General features: G+C 40.8%; 2 protein-coding genes across 11 annotated transcripts in view; both read left to right on the top strand.

The window, feature by feature from the left end:
* The first annotated feature begins 110 nt into the window (after positions 1–110).
* On the top strand, positions 111–4857 carry jpt2 (Jupiter microtubule associated homolog 2). Its single transcript, XM_086056560.1, has 5 exons — positions 111–337; positions 1919–2070; positions 2913–3064; positions 3257–3293; positions 3642–4857. The coding sequence occupies exons 1-5, from the start codon at positions 282–284 to the stop codon at positions 3905–3907; spliced, it is 663 nt and encodes a 220-aa protein (XP_085912686.1). The 5' UTR covers positions 111–281; the 3' UTR covers positions 3908–4857.
* A 2015-nt stretch (positions 4858–6872) lies between these two features.
* Positions 6873–23730, top strand: part of mapk8ip3 (mitogen-activated protein kinase 8 interacting protein 3) — a 30483-nt gene continuing 13625 nt past the window's right edge. For 2 of the 10 annotated variants that reach the window (XM_086054641.1, XM_086054637.1), the window contains exons 1-17: positions 6873–7662; positions 9053–9322; positions 10572–10692; positions 10968–11038; positions 11570–11652; positions 12345–12368; positions 13746–13893; positions 15278–15512; positions 15595–15697; positions 17087–17205; positions 19368–19425; positions 20053–20205; positions 20586–20643; positions 21409–21560; positions 21964–22020; positions 22527–22697; positions 22986–23145. In XM_086054641.1, coding sequence (XP_085910767.1) covers positions 7627–7662; positions 9053–9322; positions 10572–10692; positions 10968–11038; positions 11570–11652; positions 12345–12368; positions 13746–13893; positions 15278–15512; positions 15595–15697; positions 17087–17205; positions 19368–19425; positions 20053–20205; positions 20586–20643; positions 21409–21560; positions 21964–22020; positions 22527–22697; positions 22986–23145 — 2019 coding nt within the window. In that variant the 5' untranslated portion in view covers positions 6873–7626. Of the gene's footprint in view, positions 7663–9052; positions 9323–10571; positions 10693–10967; positions 11039–11569; positions 11653–12344; positions 12369–13745; positions 13894–15277; positions 15513–15594; positions 15698–17086; positions 17206–18123; positions 18136–18619; positions 18638–19367; positions 19426–20052; positions 20206–20585; positions 20644–21408; positions 21561–21963; positions 22021–22526; positions 22698–22985; positions 23146–23730 lie in introns of all 10 variants that reach the window. The other 8 variants (XM_086054646.1, XM_086054647.1, XM_086054639.1 and 5 more) reach the window with 8 other exon arrangements.

Here is a 23730-nt window from a genome sequence, read left to right as displayed (position 1 = left end):
AGAAAGAGCCAAGGATATTTACCAAGCACGAGCGAACAATACAACAAATAGACTCGTTTCCGTTGAAGCGCTCGAGGGGGTAAAAACAAGCGCATCCCATTACCAGCAGCACGTCATGTTGACCAGTTATATCGCGCGGTGTCACTCTTGCTCCGACTGACACTCTTCGCAACGGAGTTTGGGTGGGAGCAGGCGAGACGAAGGAGGAACCTACAAGTCGTCCAGTTGGCAGAGTGACGAAGTTGTCTTCGGAAACTTGAAGCCTTCCAACAAAACCCACGATGACTTCGACGAACATGTTTCAAGGGTTGGACACTGGGTCAAAACCGAGCTCAAGGTGAATAATGAATGATGTGTTGGAGATAATTGTAATCTTTGATTACTGCTCGACTAGCTCATGTCATGTGAATTACACATACGTCGTAGCTTTTGGTGTCGTTTCCTCCCCTTTAAATATAACGGTGGTAGTCTTTCCGTACATAATCGCTTATTTGGTTCATCTTGAGATGACCCGTTATAAATTGCCCTTGCTAGTAAATTTTGAGAATTAGCATTGAGGCTAAACGAGCAGGCGTTGTCTGCTGCGCCTGCGGAAGTGCGAAGAAGCTCTTCTCTCGTCTTTGTGCTAGCTCATACGCTACGCGGCTACATTGTTCCCTTAAATGATACGCGTGTGTAACAGGGGGCTTCTTAAGATCCATTTATGTTGGTCAGTTCTGTTATCTACTAAAGAATTAAGAATAGCCCTATTTAAATCGTGTGTTGGTCTCTAGTACCTTGAGAAAGTCTCGCAAATTTGTTGCGATATGGCGCCCTTTCCGACCATATGATCATGTTGTCTTGTCAGCGTGGACTATCTGCAGTATGAACTGTGCATACTGCTGTAGCATTCCGGTGTAGCATACAGCAGTGTTTCACAACACACAGACGAGAAAAATCTCATGCACTAAGCTAAAATGTTGCAAAAAGTGTAGATTCTAAATCGAAACGTGTGGTGGAAGAGCATATTCAATTGTTCTGTATAAATATGTACTATATGTTGCAGGCACAGATAGATGAACAAAGATACATTAATTGCATCATGCCAATTGAGTGAAATTGGGTTATTTTTCACTTCACACCGGATGATCTCTCACAGCACATTCATTGGGAATAACTGACGTTCAGAACAGTATGAGGGACAGAGGTCTGTTGCAAATAGCACAAATCCGCAGTGACAAAGCACTACTTGTATACAGTAGAACTGAAACTCAACTCACTTCAACTTGCCGTATGTCCTTGGGACCAAGTTGTCACAAGATGGCAGCAAACATCTACTTCTGATAAATGAAGCTCTTCAACTCACTTCAACTTGTCCTTGGTACCAAGATGAGGCCAAAGTAATACATTTAGTGCTTTTACCTGAGCACACAAGTTAAGAGTAGGCTAGTTTTTCAGCAAATAATAGAGAATTGGTGCCAAAATAAATAACGTTTATGCTGACCAATTGAGTGGTTTCCCGATACAACTTTTTCACTTCCAATACGATACTGATATAGCAGCCTAGAGTAGTGTCTGATACTGATATCGATACAAAACAATATCAGAAGGAATGATGCATGCATTTATCAAACATTTTGGATGTAGACGATATAATCTGATACTGTTTTTGTTTTTTGCTCATATCGAACCAATATTTTATATGAATATCAGATCGGGTTCCACCTAGACCACACCGCTAATATATGCGGGTTCACTGTGTATAAAAATAAACCATTGTAACTCATCATCCTCACGTCGACCAAAATCAAAGGCACACTTAGGTTTAGATAGTCCTAATTTCTATACAGTTTCCACATTAATGACATTAGACCTCATATAATTGAATTGCAAACGTAATTCCCATTTAAGTTAAGATAAGCGTGTCTGTCCTCTGCAGGGTGCTGCGCCCTCCTGGTGGTGCCTCCAGTAATCTGTTTGGTGGCTACGAAGAGGAAGCCCCCCAATCTAGAAGACCTAATAAGATGGCCTCCAGCCTGTTCGGATCACCAGAGGAGCCCCAGACTACACCCAGGCGCTCCAACCCTCCAGGTGAGGCAAGCGTGTGCAAGCGTGTAATAAATGTGGGAAAGGGGTAGTGTGTGATAACTGTTACTTTCATGTGATAATCTCTGCATAGACATCTCCATTGTTCTCCTCTTGAACGCAAGACGCCTCTTTGCAAAGCATTTTCCAATTTAAGCATGCTTTCTTTGACTTGTGAGTCATCAGTATGAGACTTTGTGCAAGGTGTGACCTAATATGACGAATGCTTAAGAAGTCATATTAGTCATAGCAAACCTAAGATGATAAAGGTTGGCTATAAGAAAAAATAATTTGTATTTACTATTTATTTATTTTTTTTAGCCCTGCCATACATGCTAGGCCAATTAAGTATTAGGCAGTACTTTGGTCCTGGCTAAAATAATTAATAAATAAATAACATTATATCATGCTGTAATGGCAGAATGATAGAGGTTCAGAAGCTGAAGCTTTTTTTTTTATATATTAGAGGCATATTTTGATGCCTCAGATGTCATTCCCATTTAATGCTTGGGACAATTTTATTACAGTATATGAACCGAGAGTCGGTGATGTAACCTGTATTTGTATGTTGAAATGGGCAATAGTCTGTAACTAACATACACTGATGTAGCAGAAAAGTCTTCATTACAGTAAACGATGGAATGAAAAACTGTAAGTGAGCACAACCTCTTGTCGCGTGACGACATTTGTAACCTCGAAATGTCATATTTCAGGACTGTCGTAAACCAAGGACCCAAACGTGACATCTTGCTATGATCGTGTACGATGGACAACAAACTGAGAAGAGGAAAAAGGAAATATGTTCACATTAATACTCTGTCCCATAACACACATATGGTGTCATGTAGGTGGTAAGAGCAGCGGGATATTTGGAGAACCTGAACCTCCAGTCCAACCACAGAGACCCGTTCCTCCTGCCGGCCCAACCAGCAACCTATTTGGGTCAGGGGATAGTGCAGATGTCCACAGCCCAAAGCGAAATCACCCAAATAAGCCAAAGGTGAAGTCCACTCACATACTTTAATTTAATTCTGTGCTGACACAGCACCACCAGCTTGTGCAGCGATGGTCTGGATTGACAGAAAGTCAATTTGAAATATGCTGAGTGTCCAATTGCAGTCTTGCGGCCTTCCTTAGAGTCTATAATTTGATGTTGCCAAATGGTCATGATTGTGTTTTGTTTTTTTTAAAGGACAATCTAGCTGTAGGACCTGAACCCGAATCACCAGGTGAGCATCTTACACAAAGCTCTTCAAATATTTAGAATATGTACAACATTTTAAAACATTATAAATGTGTTCATCAAGCTGTCACTGTGTTGTTGACAGTGTCAGCAAATCGCAAAACTGAATAATATTCCTGCTGAATGTGCAATTCGGTTATTTCAGTGGAGGTGGAGCTTTTTATACATTTTGACACACTTTGATTCACTGCAGTTCAGAATTAAAAAAATAAATAAATCACAAATTGTTACATGGAGCAAGCAAGTCTTGCCGTTTACAGCTTTTCCCAAGCAAGGCTTTAGACTTCCTTTCCCCCTTCTGGCATTTTCACAATGGATTTCTTTCACCCTAAAGCAACTGAGGTCAAAGTCAGCCAGTCCGAAGTCAACGTCATCCTGCCTGAGGTTAAAGAGCATGTTGCCTCACCAGCCGTTGTGCCAGCTAAGGAGGAGCCAACTGTTGCTCCGGCAACGCCAGAGCCCGCCCCCTCCTCCTGCCCCTTGTCCACTCCACCCACTGATGACATGAAGAACCACGAGCCTCACCTGGGACCCAAGCCTCGCTCTCACAACAGGGTCCTTAACCCCCCGGGAGGGAAGTCCAGTGTGGTGTTCTACTGATCCTCTGACCCCACCCCTTTTCCTCATGAGGGTCGGCTCCCTTCATGCTTTGTCTGCTCCCCCATGCATCTCATTCCAACACTCGGCACCCCTCATGGTTGTCTCACATGTACACGAGAAAGATCAACATCTGTTGTTCTTGAAAGCAAACACGGACTGATCTGTTGCCCTCAACTTGTTGCACTTTCAGCCTGACTTCTAGCCCCTCACCCCACCCACTTTCACCCCCTTAAGCTCTAAACCTGCATATTACAATCACCGCCTTTCCAATCAACAATCACTACCGCTGTGAAATGGTTCCATCTCCATACTGTTTTTTTTTTTTACATCAGACCCTCTCTCCAATTCCAGGGTGCATAGTCCCTCAAGTTTTGCCTTTTTTGCAAGTAACACGGTGGCCTTTGAAATCACCTTTGTTTTTGTCATCGTAATTATTTTCACCCTCTCTCATCGGTGGTCTCTTTCGTCTTTCCGTCATCCAAACACATGCCTGATACAAAAGGTCTACTGTCAGAACTGATTCTTCAGGGAACTAAATACCCCCAAAAAATGACATTGAATGAAAAGATGAATGCGGTTGTTTACTCCAAAATGTTTGTGTTCCCTTAAGAAATTCCATCATTATTCTACGCGAATGTGTATTTGCTGCTTTGCCCTCATTGCTTGCTTTATCTGAGATCATGCCGTTCTGTTTTTGTTTTGTTTTTTCTCCTCGGGGTTGGCCTCTGTTTATGTTTTAAATTAAAACAGTTGGAGACAGGGAAACTCTGGATGAATCGTGGCTCACCTGAGTCAAGGTGAGCTATTTAGCTATCACCTCTTCACCCATTTCATGATGTACATTGAAGGTATTCTGGCACCGGTCCCGCTTGTGTGTTGATGTGCCTAGCAGCAATGAGTGCAGCAGAATTCAATCCTGTGTATTGCAATAAAATGTTTTTGCAGTTGAATGATTGTTTGAGCATCATTCTGTGAATGGTTGAGCTTCACTGATAGCTAATACAAAGGTGACACTTGCAAAACATATACTGCGCGTGCCCTGAATGTTTGAAGCAGCGTAAATTCAGCATACACAGCAGGTCTTGTTTTCTACGGTTGTTGACAATTCTTTCCCTCACAGAATTGCCACCCTTTGTCTCTGGCCAAAAGCCATCTTGTTCATCTGCAGTCAGAAAAATACATATTTTAGGCATGGTTGCAGCATTCTTTGGATTAAAATATTACTACCTGTGAATTTGTCCAGCTACTGCAGTAATTTGATCATTGGGTACTTCCACCTTGAGGTAGTTGTACAAAAATATTAACGCATGGTCATTACAGTAAGGGTGACCATCACTTATGTCCATGCTCTGAGCTATGGGCTGTTACATAATGTTCCTGTTATTTCTTGACCCATGCACACTGAGAATTGCCTCAAATGAAATGATAGCCCTCCTCCCCAGTGGTGTGCATAATACAGGTCAGACTAACTGTGTGCAAAGGGAGTGGTCATTAGAGCACTTCAGTAGTCAGCGTGGTGAGCTAAATATTTCTTCAATTGACAACTGACAAGTTGTTTTTTTTCCCCACTTTTTTCCCTTTGCTTCAGTGTCCTTTGTTGTGTATACGATTTCTTCCCTCCACATTGCACAGCAGACCAAGTTTCAGTCAATGTGCGAGGCCTTGTGACTCAAATCAATTCAAATCAAACCATCTTGCATTAAATTGATGTTACGCCGTATCTTCAATATTTTCTCTGTTACACTGCCACATTTCCTTTTTAACATTGACATATTTTACTGTGATATTAGTTTCTGACACATCAAAGTACAGCCGCAATAGCCTCATTTTGAATGATTTTTGTTAAATGAACACTTGACAGTGGCAATTCAACTTATTTGATCAATCGTTGTTGTTGTTTATTAATCTTTATTGGTGTAAAGAAATAATGTGCTTTCTTTCATTAGTTTCAGCCTAATGAAACATTTTGATCCCAATATCACGCTTTATTTTTGCTGAATTGTGATAAACCAGATGCTGTAATTGTTGAAATAATGACCAAACTGTAGGCTCATGATGAACTTTTACATAAGTGATAGTAATCACTATGACTGAAGGTTACTTTTCCATACTGCGCAATTCTGATCAACGTGGCTATTCATTGAGCCTTTTTAGCTGTGTATCATCGGCTGTCTTTGTCTGAATAGTGAAGCATCAGTTTCAGAGTGCATCGTCATTATTATTATGTGTCACCGGGCGCTTTTCAGGCCAAGTGCTTTGGAAAATAGTCAACTTCCGGTTTTAGCCTGAAAAATTAAAACATGACTTTCACGCACGTGATGTATTTCACCGAATAACTTGGACTTCAAAATAAGTTTATATGTGAGTAATATGTTGTTTATGTCTTATGGCATTTGGTTAAGTCCATCATTAACAAAACGATGTTTTTTCATTTTGTAACTAATTAAGTACAAATACTTCAAGAGCCCACCTTAGTTACTTTCTTACTACAGAATTTATTTTTTATGACGTCTTTTCGCTTTTTCTCTCTACATTTGAAAACAGATGTGTCCGTTTACTTGTTACTTTGTTTGAATAGACTTGTTACTCTTTTAACCTCTGCGGATGATAATACAGAGAGGTAAGTCAACCGTGGTTAAGATCTTGGCTGACTAATTTAGAGCTTCGGGACTTGCAAGCCAGAAACAACACGAGCAGTAGTGACCTGGGGGAAGGACAGATTCGGAATTCTTGAGATGCAAGATATACCCCATCTGAAGCTTTATTTGAAATGTTCGTTTTATTATGTCATCTTCAAGAATGATTTGTGGCAAATACGTTGTGTCTTTTGCCAGTCCAACCCCCACCGACTTGGCGTTTAAGAAATTCCCTGGCAAAGAAATAAAAATGGTATTATTTATAGTAAAAATTCTATTTTGCTTTTTTTCCCTACTTGTTGTGTTGCTGTGGTTGTGGTTGAAGTGGGCTATAAATACAGTTCTGTTTTAGTCCATTTCACAGTTTGTACTTCTTTTTACGTAGGTTTCTTCTACGTCGACACAAGTAGACTTATACTTCAAGGCTAGCGCATCCGCGCTTTTTAATTTATAGCCTTACCCGAATTTCCGGTGCCTTGTGCTAACTTGATGCAAGCGGCGTGACGTCATTCCCAGTGGGTCAGCTGGCTCCTCCATCTGAACGGTAGCGAGAACCTCTCCCATTGGGAGACATCACCATCACCTACCGAGCACGAAGAGAAAAAAAATGTCACAAAGCTCTTCATAGTGACGTCAGTCGTCGTTGGGAGTCTTATTATTCTGTAAATTAATTAACGTATTTATTTATTTATCCCAGTCAGCAATGGCTGGGCTCGGTGGCTGCGGCTGCTGAGAGGCAGGTGCGGCATTATCGACGAAGGCATCTCTCCGATCATTCGGCATGGCCCTGGAGAGGCCACATCCACTGGAGAGACAGCTCCACGGTTCCACCGTCGCTGAGGTCGCTTTATTGTGCTATTCGGAGGGAGTCAACTAGCTGGGCCGTGACACGACGAGCTGGCGGCGAGGAGTAGGAGGAGGAGTGGCCCTCTGTATATTTTTCGTCTATTTCATTCGCCGGGGTGACTGTTATGCGGAATTACACGTTTCTCCTGCGTTGACTTGATCCAAAAACACCTCAACAGTCGACAAGGCCTTTGAAAGTCCTCATCTGGCTCAGCGCAGCCAGCTGCAGCCGCCAAGATGATGGAGCTACAGATTGACGAGGTGGTCTACCAGGTAGGACTGATTTTCATGACAGCCTAGGATGGGGAATTTTGGGAACGTTCAAAATTGGAAACTTTCCATGGGAATTACGGGAATGTGTTTTTGGAATGTGGGAGGAAGCCCAAATACCTGGGAAAGCCCACGCAACACGGGCAGAACAGACAGACTCCTCACAGGAAAGCCAAAAGCCACATCTGCCTAAATCCCTTTTTTTACATATTTATTTATTTTTATTTTTGGGAGCTGGCTAAAGTAAAGCCTCTCATTTCACAACATCATTTAGAAACAGTAATCCATGCCTTTGTTACACCTCGGCTGCATTACAGTTAAATAACTTTATTTTGAAGTCAGCCAGTCCTCCCTCAAGTATTTCCACTTTGTCCAAAATGATGCTGCTCGCCCCCTAACTGGAGCTCGTAGGAGGGAGCACATAACTCCAATTCTGGCCTCCCTTCACTGGCTCCCTTTACACTTAAGAGTATATTTTAAGATTACATGATTTGTTTTTAAATTATTAAATAGTCTCGCCCAATATAACCTCTCTGAGCTTGTCCACCCCTACACTGAGTTGGGAAACTGAATGGAAAGTTATCATTTTTACATGATTCTGTATACATAAACATGAACGTTTTCTTTGGCCGTAAGCAAACATCCACACAAAATAGATGGCACACACAATCACACTGAATTGCTTAAACAAAATATCCACTTCACTTGATCCGCGGTGTATCTGAGCCTCTGAAGCGTGCAAAATGAAGAGCACCTGAGGCCTCAATTAAAGAAAAACCTGTATGCCAAATGCCAATGTACTACTGTGTCCTGAAATAAAATCTAGCTGTCTTTGTCGATATTATGCTAAAATATATTTTTAATAACTAATTAGGTTCCCTAAATTAGAAAACCTTCAGTTTTTTAACTTCCTGGTTCCTTCCCATAAATTGCCATACTATTCTAACTACAACTGCAACTAACGAGTATTTTAACAATCTATTAATCTGTCTATTGTTATGTCGATTGGTAAATTAAACGGGAAAATAAAATTCTTACCCCTTGGTCAAAAACAGGAATTTATTGAATTACCAGTGCAGAAAATGCAACATACATTGATTATGTTTCAGTTACTGGTTTGGTCCGTAACATGTATGAAAATTGGCAAATGTGTTGATCATTTGTTTTCCAAAGTAAAAGCAGATGTTTGTAAATAAAGATAATTACTCTGATTTCACGGAGGGGTACAGAACTCTGAGAATATTTGCTGTCGAGAGGCTGAAAAAGATTTGGACAATTACAAATTAAACAAGGTCTCAAAACGATGAATTAATTTAGTAATTGATTAGTTGTCGATGAACTGTTGCAGCTCTATTTTCCAACTTTTCCTGGACTTTTCCAACCCTATTACCAGGACGACTATGGCTCCTGCACCGTAATGTCGGAGCGAGTCTCGGGCCTGGCCAACAGCATCTACCGGGAGTTTGAGCGGCTTATCCGCAGCTACGACGAGGAGGTGGTGAAGGAGCTCATGCCGCTGGTGGTGAACGTCTTGGAGAACCTGGATGCCGTGCTGTTAGAGAACCAGGAACACGAAGTGGAGCTGGAGCTCCTGAAGGAGGACAACGAGCAGCTGATCACCCAGTACGAGAGGGAGAAGGCGCTGCGCAAGCAGGCGGAGGAGGTGAGTCACCCTCGCCGGCTCTCGTTGGGCCTCCGGCCTCATCACGACCAGAAAGCGCAAAAGTTTGTTGTGACATTTGAGGACTGCAATTCCCATGATCCTGCTGCACTTGATCGGAGGCGAGCAAGAGAAAAACAGAGGAGGAGGGGAGGACATGATCATGGGAAACCAATACCAGAAACAGTGGGTCTGGCGCTGTAACCTGATTTGTGCTAGCAGGGAGTAGAAACAGAGCAACAAAAGCTGAGAGAACTAAGTAAAATGAGATTTGGAAAGTCAAGCAGTTCATAGAATTTCAGAGAAGAATGTACTGTATATAAAGAAGGGGTCTGAGTAAAACAATGGCTCGCTCCGGGAGGAAAAGCAGCAAAGAGCGGCTCAGATTACAAGCGTATTAGACTCAAGCTAGTGCTAAAAAAAGACAACAACTCACTTTCTCCTCCTTGACATACCAAGATGTGCAGAAGATTTATTGACATTAAACTCGGGCTGAAAGTCAATCGATTATCAATTATTTTGAGTTTGTCATGACGATGAAAATGTTTTTGTTTTTTTTCTCAATTCAAAGTGGGATCCCGCTGATGTGCACTGCATCCACGAATGATAAGGCTATAAACAGACAGGCACTATTTTACAAAAGCACCGTCAGTATTGGCAACTTATCTTTTTATTTGCTATTTTTAGTAACTTTAGCAACGACCCTTTAGTGACATTTTCTTTTAAAGCGACTTGAGACTTTAATTCTGCTGACAAATAGACAGCATGTACGGAATCAGTTCAACATTATTTTCCCTATAATAACAAGCTTTTGACCAGAGGTAGGTGCTTTCGAGCTGCAAATATTTTGTAGTTTGCCATATGTACCAGCCAAGTTATGCAGTATGATGTGACATCTCACTTTATATTTGAAATAGTTAAACATTTAAAATGGTAATTTAATAAGGGTCCTGTTTCTATTCGTTTTTTTGACTTACAACATTTTTCCAAAGCACTTCGCATTTATTTTCGTATTACCTGTGGAGAGATTCATATTTCATTATTTTAAAAAAACTGTTGGAAAGCTTGTTTAGTATCACGTGAAATAAATGAAATTCCACTTGGATGGTGTCAAAAAGCAAAACTTGCTTTGAATAAATTGTCATTTGTGTTTTCTATAAGTGAAAGTGTAAAAGTGCGTTAGTTTTCTTCGTACCTTTGTGCTCATTTTGATTGAAAGCTTTGCTGTGCTCACTTGTCATATCTCCTGTAGAAATTCATTGAGTTTGAGGATGAGTTAGAGGAAGACAAGAAGGACCTGCAGGTACAGGTGGAATTTTTGGAGCTGCAGGGCAAACAGCTGGAGCTCAAGTCAAAGAACTATGCTGACCAAAGTGAGTTGACTAAAAAGCTCACTCCAAGCTCAAACTCGTTTGTAACCACATTAATAGCAGCAAACACAATGCTAATTGAACCGATTTCTGCTTTTGTTATTGCTGATAAGTGATTCATTTCACAAAAAATTAAATATAAACTGCAATACTGAAAATTGAAAATATATATGATACCAGTTGAACTGTATTTAATTAATCGCAAGTCATGATTTCTTTTTGTTCCTTGGATATGATATGCAACGATACTTACTGCAATTGATTTGTCTGTTTTTCAGTCACACGATTGGAGGAAAGAGAGTCGGACATGAAGAAAGAATACAACGCTCTGCACCAGCGCCACACTGAGGTAAGTGCGAACAGAAAGAATTCATCTTCACAGTGTTCCTCGTGAACGTCATAGAACAAGCATTGCGTTGAAAAAAAAAAAAAAGTGAGTTGACACGTTGATGAACAGGCTAATGGGCTATGACAAGTTCTAATGTGACATACAGGCATGAGTAGTGTGAATGCTGTGTTTGAAAGATTATGCCTCAGAAAGACTATTATATTTTTCCTGAACCTTGACATATTGTATATTGATTTTGCAGTTTTCCTTACACCTTTTTGACCATTGTATTACGCAGTTAAATAATGCGTGAATCATTTCAAATAGGCAAGCACACATTTTTTATTACCAAACCAGGAATGCAACAAAACAATAATGATGAGCCTCACTGAAGTCTTTTCTCACTATTTGCATCTAGCATGAATCAAATTGCAAAATAATGAAATGAATGTCATTTTTGCTCATGCTAAGTTTCTGACAGTTCTTTTTTTTAACCATAATCTTTTTTTCCTTTGCACTTCTTCCCTTCAATTTCATGCCGTGGTATTAAAGATGATCCAGACATACGTCGAGCATATCGAGCGCTCCAAATTGCAGCAGACAGGAAGCAGCCAATCAGATGGCAGTGGACGAACGTGAGTTGTATGTGTGTGTGTGTGAGAGTGTATACACGTTGGTGTGGGAGTATTTACGCTGCGTGTGTGTTTTTGTGATGATCTCAAATGTGACTTTCACTCACAATGTTGTAATGTTTCATGTTTCATCATATATGTATCAGGCCTCTCATTTCTTCATTGCACTGCTGCTGCCATTTGTTTGTCAGGGTCCATCACGCAAGCGTGTGCATATGCGCACGCCGGGTTTAGGACTCTTCTAAAAAGCTTTTTTTTCCTGAGAGGAAAAAAAAGAAGCATTTAATTTGCCTGCTTGAAGCCCCTAGCAAATCAGTTCCAAATACTTTTGAGCGTGAGACAATCTGGTGCCGTTTCTGTTGCAGAAGCGCAGATTAATCGCCTCCTGTCCGCTACATACACAGCAACACTAAAATCTCTTCAAGCACAGATTGTCTCACAAATCGTAATCCTTCCGGGGCAGACATTCATTACATTTGGGACAAGAATATGAGACAGATATAACTGAACTTTAAGAAGAGAACTAAGAAGAACTAAGTAAACAAATGCAAACAATAACATTTACTTGTCATGTGACATTCAAGAGTTTGGTTTCACGCGTCTTGTCATTTTCCGAACGTGTGTCTCTTGCTAATCTGAGACTGTGTGTCCTTGTGTGTCTTGCTGGCTTGCTCTCTGTGCTGCTGTGTGCACAGTCACCGTCACACATGGAGGAAAAGGTAAATCCAACATGGTCATGCAACTGCCCTCTCTACCTTTTCTCTCAAGTCCTAAAGCTGCCTGCTCGGATTTGACTTCCCGGCTTCCCCTTGTCAAATGCTCAGCATGTTGTTTAAGGACAGAATGCCCAACGCTGATAATGACTTTTAAGCAGGCAACAACTGACAGTTTTGGTTATGTTGCATTCTGGAAAGCAAACATTGACAAATATGTGCTCAGGTTTATCGCGTTCCTCCATTTACTTTGCCTCATCATGTGTTTGTTTCCATTTATGTGCCTTTTCTTCTTGTCTCCTTGGTCTCATGGTTGTACATTCATTTTAAATGAAGCTATAAAATTGAATAAGGCAAGTGACTTGAGGATTACTTTGCTCTTTTTAGTATGCTTGATTATTTTTCCATAGATTATTCTCATAAGCAGGCTAGTGGCCTTGATGGACAACCTCTAATTAGCATTTAGGATGCTAATAACGATGAGGATATTAGCACAGCGCCATAGTGGCTAGCACGCCTGTCTCACAGTTGTGAGGTTGTGGGTTTGAATCTTGGCCTTCCTTTGTAGAATTTACACCTTCTCCCTATGCTTGTGTGGATTTGCATTCCAAAAACATGCATGTTCGTTAATTGAAGACTAAATGAAATTGTCCATAGATGTAAATGTGAGTGTGAATGCTTGTTTGTCTATGTCAAGATAGTACAAATATTAGACGCTTATAATGTGTTTATCAAGATTCCACACACATAAACATAGGACAAAAATATATGGGACATAATTTAACATTTCCTCTAGTATAACTCAAGTGTTTATGGCAGCTTCAAACGATGTCAGACAAATAGAGTTCAAGTAAACTCAACACTGAGCAAGTGAAACTTCTTAAAGAGGAAGTCAACCCAAACATGTTTTGTTTCCAGAATATGTTCTATACAGGCCCACTTATAAACCACCACCAATCATGGCTCAGCTTCAGAAAACATCTGAGCCGTGATTGGTCATTATCTGAGCCCTGAGCAACTTCACTGTCATCTTCAGTCGACAAAAGTAACAAAATGGCCGCCCCCTGAGATTTCTAAAAGTGGGTGCATTTTGCTGCTTCACTTACATTTCGCAAACTCAATATTAGTCAGAATGCCGTATTTCAACTAGTGGGCCTGCATAGAACTTATTCTGGGGAAAAAATGTTTGGGTTGACTTTCTCTTAATGCCAAAAGGATTGTTGAAAGGATGTAAATTTGAATTGGATATGTGTGTTTTTATTTGCATACTGGGCTAGAATTCAGTCATATTGAAAACAATAACATTAAATGTATCTAAAATATTCTGAATGGACAACTAACATTTGATCTTTGTGTGTGTGCGCATGTGTTCGCTGCCAACAGTAAAGCAGAGCGGCCGCCATCGTTGAGCCTGTACCCCAGTGGCGAGGGCATGGTACGTGGGGGTCTCGGGGGGGCTAGGATGATGCCCGGGAAAGACATCTGGCAGGTCAGCGAGCTCGGCCAGTCTACCTTCAGTTCGGCCTATCAGGTGGGACAGACAGCGGCCATCTCTTTCCTGCACAACCGCAACCGCCAGAGGTGGGGGACTTGAGTCACATGGCCAGTTTTAGAACTTGGGACTTGCTTGGCTAAAACTTGACTTCGACTTGAACTGCATAACTTGACAAATCTTGCCCGTTTACAATTGAAAATCTGCATTTTCAAGATAGCGCGCCATTTGTTTTGTTTTTGAAAGAAAAGGTGATTTTTTGCGTAGGTCGGGCACACCTGGCAACCCACCGGTATGCTCTGATGCTGAGCGACCAACAAGTATCCTTTCGTAGTATATACTCTAAAACCCTCAGACAGGTACGCTACGCTAACGTTGCTGCTCAAACATTAACTAAGCTTCATGTCGCTTATGCGTTTCATTGAGAAGACAGTAAACAACAATAAAGAGAAATTTGAACCATTAAAAAAAAATATGATTTTGAATGTTTTCGTACGACTAACTAACGCAAGTACAGACACTGAAGTGCAAACTATCTAATGTCCATAAAACTGCATATTATGACTGAACAAGATTGTATGACTTGATTTATGAGTGGCTTATCCCAAATAATAACTTGGACTCAACTTGCTAAAATTTACTGGGGGCTCAACTTGACGCGCTTGATTTTTACTGCAACCATTTGGGACTCAAAGGTTGAAACGTATGACTCGCACTTAAGTGACTTTCCCCCACCTCTGGCAACTACTGCTTGGGTAGTGGTTGCGGGGCATGGCCAGACTTACCGCTGACCATCCGGAAAGCCACACCTCCAAGGACCACCCTTTATGCCTGCTTGTATCACTCTTGATGCAATATAGTTCTCATTTTAACCCAAACCACGATTTGTTTACGTCTGTGCCGACTCAAGCAAGCCAGGGTCCTTTTGACGGCTTTCCTTTTGAACTTTGTGATCATTTATTTGTGATCATGGAGCTTCTGCCTTGTGTGCTCGTGTTTCAGTTTTGTCAGCTTTTGGATGGTTTTTGTTGTTGTTTTTTTTACATGGATGTCTATGCAGATTGCATAGACAAAAAACAGCTGCTGTCATAATGTGTTGCGGAAATTATGAAAATGTGTTAATTCCATGCATTTTCCAGAGACCTCTTACAAATATATATATTTTTTTTAACGAGCATATACATTAACAAGATAAAAAAGATAACATTTACACGAATATAACAGTCAAAGGACTGAAAGATGAAAAAGGAAAACTTTGAGATGTTTTGCTTTGTTGATAATATCTGTTAAAACCCCAGTTGTTGAGATAATATGGGTCACATGTTTTCGCTGAACTCCATCTTTGACTCGACCTCCACTGTCTGTTGCTCATACTGTATGTACTTGTCTCTTGCTCCACTCACGCTGCTGTCACACACAAAAGGAGGATGGATCGGAGTCTGACTCCGTGGCGGCTACCCCCAGCAGCACTGGAAGCAAGTCCAACACACCAACCTCCTCCGTCCCCTCTGCCACCGTCACCCCTATCAACGAGGGCTTCCTCCCTCCCTCTGAGTTTGATGCGACGCGGGCCGGCAGCCGGGGCAGGAAAAGCGCCAAGCGGCTCAGCCGTAATATGGAAGTCCAGGTTTCCCAAGAAACCAGGAACGTGAGCATCGGTAAGGTCGCTGATGCTAGCTGAACTAGCATCCCCGAACCTCAAGTGTTTGCTTTGCGCGGCTGAAATGTTCTGTTTGGCAGGTATGGGAAGCAGCGATGAATGGTCAGAGTTTCAGGAGATCATTGATTCTACTCCTGAGTTGGACATGTGTGTGGATCCCCGATTGTATGGAGGAGGAAACAGGTTCGACTTTACTGGCTGCATTGCATGCACACAGCATACTGCAAAATATTATCCAGGGTGTCCCAAAAGTCACTTTACACTTTTCTTTTTTCTATTATGTATGAGGTATCATTTGAACAGACGTGAGGCCATCACAGTTGTGTCAGTGCTTCAACAGTCGCTGAGAACAGTTTTCACAACAGCAAACAACTATAAAATTGCTGGGAAATATTTAATCTGACATTTAATGTATATGCCTGTAATATTTCAAAAATAATCTCATAGTCATATGCTATTGTAAGAATTAGAAGAAAATATTGTGCACTCTAAATCACAAATTGACTATTCAGTTTGTTACTGGAAAAAAAAAGCTTTTTCCCCCAAAAAGTTGCATATTTCCTTCTGACTGTGCATTCCTTTTGATCAAAAAAATCCTACTACAGGACAGTTTCTGACTGACCAAATGCAAAGAAGCACAGCACAACACAACAATTCACTTTTTGTACCTAGTGTATGTTGGTCATAATGCTACACAGAAATAAGTCTAGTTTGCCATGAAAAGTACAGCAGTCAGTGTTAAGGCATGTTTTCAAAAGGTTCATGAAAAAATACAGCTAAAAAGGCTTAAAACAGTTACACTGCATTATTTCATTATATCATTATATAGCTCCATATGCAAACAAACAGCATAAAAACACAGTTGGAACAAACAAAAACAATATATCCCCATCTCAACAAACAGCCAGTGTTCTTTACAAGTGGATCCAAAATTGAATTACAAACGGACAGCTGGCCACTTACTGTAACTTTGCTCCCTCTCTCTCTGTTGCTTCTTTGGGGCGACATTTTTCTCTTGCTCAATTTCGGAATCCTAATGCAAACCAAAACAATTTGATCATATGAACTGTGAATGACACATCTTCATTTGTCCAGTAGGGGGCGTGACAGTTTCTTTAAGAGACGGTCTAATGGCTTTTGACATTGTCAACCATTGAGCATTGCAAAGATGATGGCAGCATTTTCAGTGCTGCCAAGGTAATTGGCATCCATAGTGCTTAATGTATGTGACCACACCGCTGAGTGTTTTCAAATAGAATCGTCAAATGTCATTATAGCAAGGCATCTTGTAGTAGCTTCCTGTGATGCACATTGACTCAATGTCGCACTGTCACGGTTCACTGCTTTTACACAACCAAGCTATCTGGTGGGGGAAATGAGGACTGTAGAAGACATACACATGTGCTGTCCACATAATATATTAATATTACTATATATAAAAATACTTACTTGCACGACTCCAACCAAATCATGCTATTATCCTCGAAAAGGCTCTTGTATTGGATCTCATTAAATGGTACCTAATGGATCTAGGCTCAAATAACAATTATGGGATATGCGTTGGTTTTGCAGCCCCTCCCAAGGAATAGTGAACGAGGCCTTCGGAATCAACACGGATTCTTTGTACCACGAGATCAAAGACGCCAAGTCGGACATCATTGGCGACGTCGATGCCGGGGCAGAGCTTCTTGGTATGAAAACGGCAATAAAATGTGTAGCCTCCTTTACATTGTCTTGAGGTGGCCGCTTGAATGCTCACATGCTCACGTTATTGTTTGGAGGGAAATACGAGCAGAGGCATGCGTGTGTGAATGCATTTGACATGGCATGGCTGAGGCTGGAAAAAGGCTGGTATACGCTCTGCGGCTACAGCTCAGCAGCTCATGCGTCACTGCAGTCTTCCTGGGATCCTGACTGGCAGCTTTTGTAATACACGCTGCTTCTTGTTGTTTTTTTTTTCATGTTTGTCTTGTGCAAATACAGCAAAACATGAAAAATAAAGTACCATCTTTTGAGCACCGAGTACACATTAATCTCGTGTGCTTATGATAAGATACTAAAAATATTTGTAATGTGTGCACAGATACCAGAAATTGACGCCGATTTAGCATTTTTTTGTAGTTGCTAGATTTCGCCACTTTTTAGACTACTGTAGCAAAGTTTCCCCCACAACAGCCGCTTGCAATATTTTAAGATACTTTTAAAATTTGTTTGGCAATCTTTATCAAAAATTTAAAAGTGACTTAAATGCTAAAATGCACACATTTGCCCTCTGAGCGACCCAGTTATTTTCTCTTCAATTTTTAGCAAAAAGTAGCATCGCTGGAAAATGAGTCAACAGCACTGACACTGCAGTTAATTTCTGATCGTCTTTGTGTTAGCTAAAGAGATACTACAATAAGATTATTTTTTGCTTCATGTTCTTATTGGGGCTTTGGAGGCAAAAAAGTGGTTTCACATTTTTTTTCATCAGTCTCAAAACAGCCTATTTAGTGTTTTGAATTATGATCCAATTTAAATGTGGACGTTGAAGGAAGTGCTTATATTCTGTTAATCTCCACTTTTTTTTCTTTTGTCCCTTTTTGTGCTTCCGCTGGTGACACCCATAGGCGAGTTCTCAGGTGTGTATTGGAACATGTTCTTTTCTTTCTGTCACTCTCACCTTTTGCTACTTCTAATAGAAAATCAAAATTAGAAGTTCAGAACAATTGCTTGAAAATCATTAAGTGTCGCAAAAGTTTCCAGATGCAATAAAGCCCCACACATTATTGAAACTGGTAATGTTTGTCATTATGATGCCGAATTTATTGTTAAATAAAATATGTCCCTTGTGTAAATAGTACACCCTGAATAATTTATTATAATAATATCTTATCAATCATATTATTATTCAAATTATACATTTTAAATACGCTGCTTTTCCCTGGACCTGTTCAAAGTTCACCGGGCAGAACAGCCCTATTTGATGTTGGAGTTTTTTAAACCTCCTTATCTAAAGTGACTAAATGTTTGACAGCGTCTTCTCTCTCCAACCTCAACTTCCCTTCTTCTCTATCCGTCAACTTTCCTTCCTCTGCCTTCGCTCTCTTCTTCTTTTGCTTCCAGTCCGAGATGATTTCTTCGGTAAGGCGCTTTGCTTCTGCTCATGCTTATGTCATTTTTACTCGGCTGAAAGCCCAGTTGTGATACTTGTTGTGTGGCTTTATTAATATTATTATTATTATTTTTTGGCACATTTTACCTTTGTTTTCGTCTGCCGGCAGCTAGGCCACCTGTAAAAAGCTTTTGAAAAAACGAATTACATTACTTAAAATGATCATCACATTAATGTTTTGAACATATTTGGTTTAACAAAATTACATGTGGATCCATTTTATGATTATTTTTTTTTAAATTTATTATTATTTTTAATGCATTACTGGTAGTTTTACTTCAGATGTTCAGTGTTGTAGTAACTTGCTTGTTTCCTTTTGAGTAAAAGGTTTCTTGCCGTGTCCAAATATTTACTTGGCTTATGTTGCATTGCACAGCTTGCTTGTTAATCATGTGTGCACCCCAAGTTTGTGATGTCAGCAAACATTTTTGACACAAATGATAGCAACACTCAATCAGTAAAGACAATATGCTTATTTCCCCAATGGGTTTATTCAGTCTTTACCTAATATTCAACACGTAACATTTAATACTGATTTATTCTTCTTAATAGTGTTGAAATAAAACATTGTGTATTCTATGCGGGTTTTTAATCATTTATTCCACTTACGGTTCATGCAGAAAGACTGGAAATGATTTTAATTTTAACAAACGCATACATACGTGTGGTGGCGTGATGAGTAACAAGTGTCTATTTCAGGAATGGGCAAGGAGGTGGAGAACCTGCTGACAGAGAACAAACAGCTTCTAGAAACCAAGTAAGAAACTTAAAATTGCCCCTCATGTTCGGCTGTCAGCATTATGGGCCGTAGTCATATAAAGTTAGAGCTATTGGACTTTTGGGTAACATTTCAGAATGAACCTTAAATACACTATAACCTTTCCAAGTGGATTTGTTTTTCTTGTGTCCAAATGTTTAATGTTTCGGGCCTTTTTGCACAACTTGCTCTTGTTGGGTCAGCTAACAAGGAGCTGAATGGCAAAATTCCAAACAGGCGTTTTATCCATGAATTGGACCGTTACATTTCCTGAGTCAATTGAAATTGGTATTTAAATCTTCATCATGCTGTTTACATCTGTTTAAATCTTCACAGTCGATCAACAGTACCTAACCTCCTTTGAAATTCTCACTAATGATGCAAACTTAAGGTTTAATGCATGCAAGTATCATTTCCAATATTCATTTCAAACTACATTTTAAAAGTATTTCATTAAAAAAGATTGCCGTTATATTCGTATTCCATTCGTAAAGTATCCTTAACATTCGGAATTTTGATTTGTCCCTTGTCTCCATCCCATTTTGGGATCATGAGCAATGTTTTTCCAGTAGACTCGAATGTGCTGCTATGAAATGTCTTGAAGTTCCTCTCCTTTCTCTTTCACAGAAATGCTCTCAACATTGTTAAAGATGATCTTATTGCCAAAGTGGACGAGCTGTCCAGCGAGCACGAGGTGCTACGGGAGGAACTGGAGGCCGTGAGGCAATCCAAGAACAAGGTGGACGCCAGAGTCAAGGAGCTGGAAGAAGAATTACGAAGGTGAAAATGATTGTCGACTAATATGAATCTTAAGAAAGAATTGTGTTGGACAGATTATTTTTATATAAATGCCATACATATTTTAGGCCCGTCACCAGCGAATCCTTTTAGAATTTATTATCCTTTCAATAAAACCATCGAGTAATCGAGTTAATCAGATGGATTTGCTGATAAAGCCCACACAAAACCCTCATTCAGTAAAATGCACTCAGGGGTTGATAGCCATGAAGTTAAAATCCAAGTCAGCGAGTGTTTATGTGTGTTTGTCAATTTGCAATGTCAAAAAAGGACCTAATTTGAAAGTACATTTGACATCTTATTTCCTGTCTAGTTACTAGTCACTTACACGTGAGATATATTTTTCTATTTTTGGGCTGCAGGTTAAAAGCAGAGGCTCTTGGAGCATCTCGGGACTCCAAAGATGAAGGAAACGATGATGTGAGTCTTCCTCATTTCTCACTATACTCTGCATCTGGTACCTGAACTAATAATATCATACGTTTAAAAAAGCATTTTCAAATAAGTAAGGCTTAATTAAGGCAATCAAAGTATACACTTTTCCACCACTTATTTTTAACACGGAGTCTAATGTGCCCCAGTGAGACTATGTGAGAAAGTTGGCCCAAAATGCCGATGATGTGTGTGTCCGTGCTTTCGAGCCTTATTACCTAAAATGACCTAAAGCTAGAACCTTTTTTTTTTTCTTTTTTTTTTTTAAAGTCAAACTGAAAATTTTGATTCTCCAGAGTAATCACAATTTTAGTAATTCAACCATGCACTTTCTATACTTATTGCCATCATTAGCATTGTGACTGAGCTGGAGCCTTTCCCTGCTGACTCTGGCCGAGGCAGTGTTTTTTTTTTTTGCCAACCAATCACAAGCCTAATCTAGACAAATACATTCACGCTTACACTCACAACTATGGATAATTTAGTCAGTTAATGAACTAAACATGCATGGTTTTCGAATGCGAGAACATACAGACTGCACACCGGTAGTCCAGAGCTGAGATTCAAACGAGAATGTCTTAACTGTGGAGCAGATATGCTAACCGCCACTCATATTCCAAATCTTCTAAAGGCAGATTTTTCTGATACAACTCTTAGGATGGATCATGTCTCATAAGATGACCTGATGATGCAGCTGTGCAGTATATGTAAACATTTGCTTCACTATCTAAACAACTGTCATTCGTTGCCTAGTTTTCATCACCCATACAAGATGGCGATATGACCATGACCCAGAGGCGGCGGTTTACCCGAGTCGAGATGGCGAGGGTGCTGATGGAGAGGAACCAGTACAAGGAGAGGCTGATGGAGCTGCAGGAGGCTGTGCGGTGGACAGAGATGATCAGGTACAGTATGGAGAGCAAAGAGGAGAGTCCGGAAATAGTACTAGTGCTTGTTATGAGGGGCCATCATTCACACTACTGAAGCAATCTCATACAACCAACTCCAAAAAATGTCAACCCCATGCACTGCTGAAATGAATTTTCACATGTACAACTGAAATAGCTTCTTAGTTCATTTGATGATAGTTCATCGGCAACAAGTTGCCACAATATATACTATTATTATATTAGGACTTGGTCTTGAGCAAAAAACAACAAATAGGTGAGTTTTTCAGCAAGTATAGGACAGTAGATTAAAGAAAATTAGAAACAAAACCTGGAATAGATTGTGTTCAACTTTCGAGCTTCCACTGGACACTACTTACTGTTACAACGATGTCAACATATACTACAATCTCTTCTCCAGGGCTTCACGTGAGAGTCCTGCAATCCAAGAGAAAAAGAAGTCTACCATCTGGCAGTTGTAAGTTTCTGCTTTTAAAGTGGAAATCGACCCAAACATATTTTCAAGAATATGTTCCCAGCAGGCCCACTAGTCGAAACATGGCATTCTGATAAATAGTGCATTTGTGGAATATGAGTTAAGCAGCAAAATCCACCCCTTTTTAGCCATTTTAGAAGGCAGCCATTTTGTCATTTCTGTTGACTGAAAATGACATCACAACTGCTCAGGGCTCAGGTAATGGCCAATCACAGCTCAGCTTCAGAAAACAGGTCAGGTGTGATTGGTCATTTTCAGTCGACAGACGTGACAAAATGGCCACCACCAGTGATGGCTAAAAACAGGTGGATTAACTCTTATTCCACAAACGTAATATTTATCAGAATGCCTTGTTTCAACTAGTGGGCTATCATAGAACATATTCTTGAAAAAAATATATGTGGGTTGACTTCCGCTTTAACAAACTTCTTTATAATCTCCTGCCACCCAAAATGGACTCCACTTACAATACGACTGTATCCCTCCAGCTTTGCACGTCTCTTCAGCTCATCGTCCAGTCCTCCGCCCGTCAAGCGTCCGTACTACAGCGTCAACATTCACTACAAGTCGCCCTCACCGGCGGGCTTCCCTCAGCGCCGCAGCCACACCATGTGTCAGATCTCCACCTCCAACCGCACCTTGGAGTTCTTCCCGGAAGAGTGAGCATGCTTCCTGCTCCGTGTCAACGCCTCGCCGCTTTGCTCGCTTTTTGCTAGTTTCAATCTCCTCGTGCACGGCAAAGAGAAAAAAAAATGGAGTTAGAGTGATCGCAAAAAATACGATGTTTAACGTATCGCGATAGGTGAGCCGTGATATAGCGGGGGATTACTGTATTGTACAAAGAAGGCGAGGCAAATTTCTTTCTGTCTGTGTGGCTGTGCTGCCGGCTGCCCGCTAACGCTTGGCTTTCTCTCTCCTCGCTCCTACCACCTGGCCGTTGCTTCCAGACTGGCCAGTAACGGTGTTGCGTCTCTCCTCAGTGACTCAGCACTGTTGGCCCGCCGAGAGCAGCGGCGGGAACAGTACCGGCAGGTGCGCGAGCACATGCGTCGCGACGACGGCATCATGCAGGCCTGTGGCTGGAGTGTGCCGCCACGTTTCAAACAGGTACACGTCAGCCCAAACCACAGGTGGTCCTTCTGTGCCACCTCATGGGCCGGTGTCAGATTCCACTTACCGGAGGACTATCGTCCTCGTCCTCGCCAGCTCTCCATCTGACGGATTAGAACTTTCCGTTTTCCCCTGCCCGCAGTAACGCGGCCTCATGGGGGGGTCGGAATCTCTCTTTAAGCCGGCATCGAGGTAGACACGTCTAGGAACTTACTGCCGTAGTATTACGAGGTCAACCCGTCTTCCGTCGCCCACGCGCTCTTATTGAGTGGCACTTTAGACTTAAGGCGAATGATCCGACCACTCTTGTTTTTAAGGCAGCTCTACCTCTTAAGAATCCTTAGCATTTATTATGACTTCGAAAATGTAGCTTTCCTTGGTAGGATGGCTCGGGTTTGTTTACATTGAGCCGGAGTAACTATTTGAATTCATTTATGGCATATACTGTTATTATGGGTGCAGTTATTCATTAAAAAGGTCGAATGGTTGAAATAAAAGAAAATAATGAGGTGACAAAGATTATTTTACAATTTAAAGAAAAATGTAATAAAGGAATTCATAAATCATACAATAATCATGAGT

Source organism: Filicampus tigris, chromosome 16 (assembly GCF_054856515.1).
Source record: "Filicampus tigris isolate MCC_2025a chromosome 16, RoL_Ftig_1.0, whole genome shotgun sequence".
Classification (NCBI taxonomy): Eukaryota; Metazoa; Chordata; class Actinopteri; order Syngnathiformes; family Syngnathidae; genus Filicampus; species Filicampus tigris.
This window is presented reverse-complemented; position numbering and strand designations above follow the sequence as displayed.